Consider the following 7321-nt stretch of genomic DNA (forward strand, 5'->3'; position numbering starts at 1 on the left):
TGGATTTCCAGGTGATGTTTGGCTGCTTGAAATTGTGGTTTTGGAGTATTTGGTGGGTCATTATCCTTTGATAGGTTTGGTGGAGAAGCTGGACTTGGTGGCATTGATATGTGCTATATGCTTCAGAGAGAGGCTGGAGATGTCAGAAACTACATCATGGAAGTCTTGTAGCTTTATGAGAAGTTGTTTGGAGAACTTAAAATTTACCAACTTAGAAACTACATAACCAGACTGAGAGTGCGTTTGAAATTGAGGTTATGTAGCTATAATTTAAAAACTACAACACTAAAGTATTTAGTAAACACTAACTGCTATAACTTGTAAATTATGTTGATATGATTTTTCATTTATATAATAGAAAATCTATTATATCCTTAATAATTTTGATAAAATTATTATTTAAAATTTATATTTATTATATATTATTAACTTTTGTTTGATATTTATAATTTTTTTTCCATACCTCAATTCCAAACGGGACCCGAAACATCAAAACTTTAGACAGCTGCAATTTGTAGTACGTTTATTTCTTGGTCGCATCATGAATCTCTCTACTGGCCAGTTCATTTTACAGCAGCTTTAGCCATGCAGACCATAGCGCAAAATCAAGATTATGACAACAAATTCTTAAGTTTAAGAAACAAACATCTTGATTACTTTGTTTTTATGAGAACCGTTAACATTGTAAGAAATTGAAAATGGTCAAAATCAAAATTACAATTGAATAAGCACTGATACCAAGTCGAATAACCGTTTTACAGAAGAAATGGATATATCAAAGAAATTTTGATGGGGCCAAGTTCCGACTCTTTGATGTCTCCAACTGCTTGTTCAGAAAACCACCTGAAATGAATCCATTACAGCAAACAACCATCTGATTTAATATAACATCAGAAGGATTAGAAGATAAAAAGTTGCAGCGATGAAATATGGGAATTATAAAGAGTTGGAATGAAATGGAATCCATTACAGCAAACAACCATCTGATTTAATATAACATCAGAAGGATTAGAAGATAAAAAGTTGCAGCGATGAAATATGGGAATTATAAAGAGTTGGAACAGTAATCAACAACAAGACAAGCTTCAGATGCCAGAAATCATGTATCACATTTATTTACATTAAGGGACCTGATATAGCTAAAACACGAGGCCACCCAAAGGAATAAACATAAGCCCACATTGTTGAAAAAGCTGGTGAAGAAGAAATTTAACACCCTAATTTTGAGTAGGGCTGTAGATTAACTTACAAGGAAGGCTAGTACCGGTAATTCAGCCAGGCATGATAATTTGGGAAACAAGGAAGGCTAGTACCGGTAATTCAGCCAGGCATGATAATTTGGGAAAAGACTTTTGATTTTAAAAATACTTGGTTTTGCATACAGTATATTCCAAATACTGATTACTTGGTTTTGCATATTAAAAACCTTTGACAATGCTCACACAAAAGAACATTAAGTATCCCTTATTTTACATTACATAGAGTAAGCTATGAGTATTCTCTCCGACTCCGAGCCTTTACAGCTGTAAATACTGAGCTTAAAACATCTACAGTGACTTCTCTAAACCACCCTACCTCCCTCTGTTTTTTCACGGAATATATTCTTGAATATCTCTCTGATTTTAGTTGGTTCTACAGGCCTAAGTCAATTAAACCAACAGTCTGAACCACCATAACCATGCTACTTTATGAATGATGCTCCATTTCTTGGAAGCACTTCACTGACCATTATGCAAAGCAACATGTAATAATCAGCAGATTCAACATAAAAGAAGGTTTTGCCTAACACCATTATAACTTTTACCTGAAAAGAAGACACAATTATTAATTACAAAGAATACTCTGGAAAGGCATCAATGTTTGAAAAAAGCGTGCTCTAACATGAAATGGATTTAAAAAGTAGTTCACAGTGTTGCACTAAACATAGTCGAGACAATATGTCGAAAATGTGGAAGGAAGAAACAGTAAAAAATTCCCTAGCACGAATCAAATAATGCCCTCACGTAGTATGCAATGGAAAAATATTAATTAAAAAGGAAACTGTTGTGATTCTGGGGTTTTGATTAGAGAATTTAAGAGAGAAGAGATGAAGAATTTTAGAATTCAAAGGGAAAGTGAAGAATTCACTGGGGTTGAAATTTACTTTATTATTACTTGCTCAAAAAACAGAATAAGAACCACCTATTTATAGTAGCTCAACACGATCCTAATTCTAATCTTATTAGAACCTTAAATAATAATTGCAATAGGAAACATAATCCTAATAGCAAAGAAAGAAAAAAAAAACTACTAGGATCCTAACATTCCCCTTGAAACACGCTTGCGCACAAGCCTTCTAGCCAGGATCAATAACCAAAATTTTCCAATTTAGACAGTTGTCAGGCAGCTTCCAATCTAAATAGTGTCCAGGCAGAATGAAAACCACTGAAGTATTGGACTGATGATAAGGGGAACATCAGCTGCTAAAAGCCATAGCTGAGGTTGTTTACAATGATGCTCCGGCTTAAGTTGCTCATCACAGTTTGTAGAATGTCTATCGGCATGCGTAGTTGGTGATAAGGTTTTAGGTAAGGCAGAGGGTATATTATTGGCTAAGGCAGAGAGTATTGGTCCCAATAAAGAAGGGGCTAGTGGACTATGTCATGTCTGGTGCAGGGTTGTGGAGGGCTAGAATTGAAGGTGTGAATCCTTGATGAGTACATGAATTACCTCCTCCCCGAAACAATGCTGGCTAATGATTATCTCTTGTTTTGGGGAGTGCCAACATTCTAACATGCCAACTTCAAGTGGACTAGGAGATGGTTGTGCTTCCTTGCACAACTGGCCCAATTCTTCAAGAATGTCTTGCAGAAGTACCTTAGAGTGTTACTATGAGCAGTTGACTGCAAAATTTTCATCAATTTGAGATAGCTACACAATGTTCAAGCACTATAGAGATAAAAAATTTTGCACAAGTACTTCAAATTTTGATGAGAAGTTTAGATCGATTGATTGGGCTTGCAAATGGTGACTCACAAAAGCAAACTGAGTTGGTCACACGACATTGGCAAATATTTTGACAAATTTTCAGATTTGCAGTGACAAGGATTTTGGGGGGAAAAAAAATTGTTTTGTATTTTCAAGATAAACGGAAAAAGTAAATTGGTCGCTGGGAAAGATATGCTTTGATACCAGATGTTAGGGTTCCAAGGTTTTGATTAGAGAATTCAAGAGAGAAGAAATGAAGAATTTAAAAATTCAGTGGGAAAAGAGAAGAATTAACAGGGGTTGGAATTAATTTTATTATTACTTGCTCAAAAAATAATGTCAACCACTTATTTATTATAGTTCAATGCAATCCTAATTTTAATCTAATAGAACCCCTAATCATAATTGCGATAAGAAAATAATCATAATAGGAAAGAAATTAAAATAAACTACCAGGGTCCTAACAAATACCGTACAAAAGACAGAAAAAAAAAAAAGAAATTATCTACCGTCCACCCATTTTTTCATCATTTTTCAAAAATACACAAATCTTTACATTTGAGGGTTAAAAAGTCATTTACACAATATTCCGTTAGTTTTCTTAACGGTCTCCAAACAGAAGTGGAAAAGTAAAAAGAAATGTAACTTCAGGTGGATTCTAACAAAAAAAAAAAAAGAATTGTGTATTTTTTAAAAAGTTAGAAAAAATGGGTGGACGGTGGATAATTTCCCAAAAAATATAATTAAAAGGTTCAACCAATAAGCTTAAAGCATCCCCAAAAGGCTCTTTAAATCAAATATTACTTCTCATTTGAAGAGCCTTTGGAGCCTTTAATTTAATATCGTACTATTTTTTATCTTATCATTCTTAAAGGGGGAGAAATATTATAATTGTTATTATTTTGGTGAAGAAAAAAATTTGACTAAACTAATAGAAAATTATTTTTATTTGAAGAGTCTTTTGGGAGGGGACTTACTTTTTCACACATCCATTTGCCACATAAGTAAAGAAATAAATAGTTTAAAAGGAAAATTAGAAGTCTTTTTAGTGATGTTCTTAAATCTACGGCAAGGTGATTGGTTCCACTCTTTAGAACAAGACAAGGAAGAAAGAATCATAATATCTTTCAACACTGTCACAATGACCTCGCACCCCCATGCATAAACAACCCAATCTCAAACTTCATTTGATCCCTAAATATTTTTTAGACAATAGAAACACATTTTTCACCCTCCACATAACAAAGTCTCATCATAATTTGCACAAACAAGAGGGGATAAAACCTCGTGCACATAAGCTTAGGAGGGAGGGGGAAAAAAAAACAATTTCTCCCACAATATTATAATTTCCATGCACAAGCCAAAACAAAAATACTCTCTATTTTGGTTAGATTTGGGCTCACACGATTATTTCCGAACAATTCTAAATATCATCACTAAGCCCTCTAGATGTTGTTGGTAGGCCCCATCAAGTCAGTAATTCTAGAACTTGAATGAAATATATTACCATAAGACAATTGAAGAATATTTCAATCTTCTTTGGCCATAGAACATTTTTATCATTGATAATCCTCTGACAAAACAAAAATAAATAGCACTCTGACATAATATTGTCATATGCTCTTGCAAGATCTTAGAATGATCAACTAATCCTCAAAACAATAACTTGTCCTCCATCAGTTTTGTCACTGCCATTTACTCTGCAAAAGTAGACGGGCTATAATATAAACCTCGAACTATTCAAACACGGAAACACCCCACTAGCGTACATAAATTTGTGGCAGACCACTGAATCTACATAGCAAGAAATATGTGAATTTGAAGCACTAATTCTCTGATAAAACAATCCCATAATTTTAAGTATCACACAAATACCTCATCAATCACCTCGCTACAATCTGATAGTAAATTCTCTAATCTACCACATTAACAACATGTAGAATACTACTATAGTGCATACCAAGGCTCACATCAAATGGCCAATTTCAAACCTTAGATTCAATCCATAGAAAGATTATGTCGTGGAACAACACATTTCTCCTTTTATATAGGCTTATAATAATATACATAAGCTAAGCAAAAAAATACAACCATAACCTTCACAACAACAAAATAAAGAGGTGGATTGAGAAAAACCTGCTGTTGATATAAGGTGGATATGGGACCGAGGTCCTTCAAACATCCAATTATCTTCATCCAATGATTTAACTTCCTTATTCAAAGCAGCCATCAAATCAGATCTCAGAACTGCAAAGCAAAAAATACTGAGACATCCAAGACATGATATTAACTTCCATTACTATAGAAATATCACAAATACTAAGGAAAAGCTTCTGAAACCCTCATAGATATTCGGTAAGCCCAAACCCAAAAAGACAATGTGAGAAACCTTGGCTTTACATTAATTAAAAGAGCAAACAAAGATAACTCAGAGATGCTAAAAATAAAAAGTTTCACAACCTTGCAAAGCTTCATCCTTGCGGTCTTGAATGGAGATGAGATCAGAAGGAAAATGAAATTCATCGGTAGCAGTGTTGTTGCTGCTACTTCCTCCTCCAACTAATGGTGTTGTTGATATTGATGAATTTGCTGGTGATGTACTGCTCATTCTGTTACTTTTTCCTCAAAACTATCTATCAATCATATTTTGTTTCGCTTCAGTCAGAATTGTATAGTATTGTCAAAATAGAAAATTCTTGGATTTAAATGCTTCATTGCTGGTAACTGCTGACAAGTATTGTCAATGCTAAGATTAAAGCACGGGCTAAGGGCTACTGATATCATAAAGAGGGCTTTTGTGAGAGCACAGAGCCAATCATGTCTTGCCAAATGTAAAAGAACAAACCAGGCAACAACACAGCAACTCCTTTGAATGCAAATTAAAACAATTCATCAAAATAAAATAAAATAAAACACACACACACAACTTCTAGGCCTATGATGGATTTTCTGGGTTCTTACTTTCGGTAGCCATAACAGAATGTTACAACAGAAAGCTATTTGCTGATAATTAATCATCTAAAATTCACATGTTTATTGAACATGATTCCACTCATATCTTGCAATAAGTCAGAAATATTTTTAAAACTTTTCTCAACATGTATTTGTAAATTTCGAATAACATTTTCGCAAATATTGGCAACATAATATGAAATAAACCATGTAACGTTAACACTATAGATAATAAATTTAAGAAAAAAAATTTCAATTACCTTGCAAAAAAGGGAATAACCAAAAACAACGGAGAGGTGGATTCGATTTTTAATTTCAAAAAATTCAACAATCCTTGTCCCGCACGGATACTCGCCGGCTTTGATGATTTATAATGATCGGCGATACGATGTCGCGTACACTAGCACGCGGCGGCGCGTGGGAAATTGGCGGCAAATTTTAATTTTGTTTTTTTTTCTTTTTTTGGGTTAAGACTGAGTAAATTCTTGACTTCAGGGTTCCAAGCTTGAGAGTGCTGGAGCCTCGCGAGAGGCACCGTTGCAGGCGCTGGCTTCTTTATGTTACACGTGTACCAATGTTTTGGTTTTACCGGCAGTTTATTTCTCAAATACAATTTTACCCTTATTTTAAGAAAAAATTTCATAAATTCTAACAAAATCTAATAATTATCATCATTGTATCAAAGGCCCAAAAAATTAAATAAAAATTTACATTTACATAAAAAAAATGTTAACCTAAGGTTTATTATAATACATTATCATAATTTTTTATTCAATTAAATATTAATTTAGTATTAATTATTAATTATCAATAAAATTAACAAATCATAAATAATTAACAAACGAACACACACACAAACACATGTGATATACATACAAACAATCACAGACACCTCAAAATAATAATTAAGTTAAAATTTATCTAATTGAATAAAAAATTATTTAGTAATATAATAAATATTTAATTAATAATCACTTTAATTGATAATTAATAGATTTTTCCTTAAGGTTAAAATTAGTATTTTATATGTCAATTAATGGTCAACCAGCAAAAAGTAATAAAATATAAAATTTTATAACTTTTTTAGTAGTAAAATATTAGGGTCCAATAGTTGTTGCATCTGTTTGTTATTCACAATAATTTAAGCAGTAAAAAGAAAATAATCCTTTGTTTTATTTTTGACATGGTTCTTCCTACAATTTATTTAATGAAGAAAATATTCTTTATTTAATTACTTTTTCCTTGGGGTTTATTTGAATAAACTCACCTACTTACACCAACTACTGTTTTTTTTTTAAAAAAAGAAATTATTGTTAAAATATGGTTAAATAAAATCTCCTTGATGGCATTACAAAAATAATTGAATAAATGAAGTTTTTACTCTTTTAAGGCTCTATATTTA

General features: G+C 32.5%; 1 protein-coding gene and 1 long non-coding RNA gene across 3 annotated transcripts; both read right to left on the bottom strand.

Moving 5' to 3' along the window:
- Nucleotides 1–632: 632 nt before the first annotated feature.
- Nucleotides 633–6480, bottom strand: LOC102622517 (protein SAMBA). Of its 2 annotated transcripts, none has more exons than XM_025092762.2 (4): nucleotides 6180–6480; nucleotides 5428–5600; nucleotides 5104–5214; nucleotides 633–874 (listed from the first exon to the last, which is right to left on the bottom strand). In XM_025092762.2, the coding sequence occupies exons 2-4, from the start codon at nucleotides 5573–5575 to the stop codon at nucleotides 858–860; spliced, it is 276 nt and encodes a 91-aa protein (XP_024948530.1). In that variant the 5' UTR covers nucleotides 5576–5600; nucleotides 6180–6480; the 3' UTR covers nucleotides 633–857. The 2 variants fall into 2 exon arrangements, with proteins under 2 accessions (XP_024948530.1, XP_006491720.1); XM_006491657.4 differs by having other exon boundaries at nucleotides 633–843; nucleotides 6180–6477.
- On the bottom strand, nucleotides 1330–5097 carry LOC127901909 (uncharacterized). Its single transcript, XR_008054225.1, has 2 exons — nucleotides 1790–5097; nucleotides 1330–1684 (listed from the first exon to the last, which is right to left on the bottom strand). It is a non-coding gene; the product is annotated as an uncharacterized LOC127901909 (long non-coding RNA).
- Nucleotides 6481–7321: the final 841 nt, after the last annotated feature.

The sequence above is a fragment of the Citrus sinensis genome, chromosome 4 (genome assembly GCF_022201045.2).
Source record: "Citrus sinensis cultivar Valencia sweet orange chromosome 4, DVS_A1.0, whole genome shotgun sequence".
NCBI lineage: Eukaryota > Viridiplantae > Streptophyta > Magnoliopsida > Sapindales > Rutaceae > Citrus > Citrus sinensis.

Coding starts and splice junctions, on each gene's coding strand:
- LOC102622517 (XM_006491657.4), bottom strand. CDS start 5,575: ATGAGCAGTACATCACCAGCAAATTCATCAATATCAACAACACCATTA. Junction 5,215..5,427: donor CAAGGATGAAGCTTTGCAAG/GTTGTGAAACTT, acceptor TTTGCTTTGCAG/TTCTGAGATCTGATTTGATG. Junction 844..5,103: donor CCACCTTATATCAACAGCAG/GTTTTTCTCAAT, acceptor GATTCATTTCAG/GTGGTTTTCTGAACAAGCAG.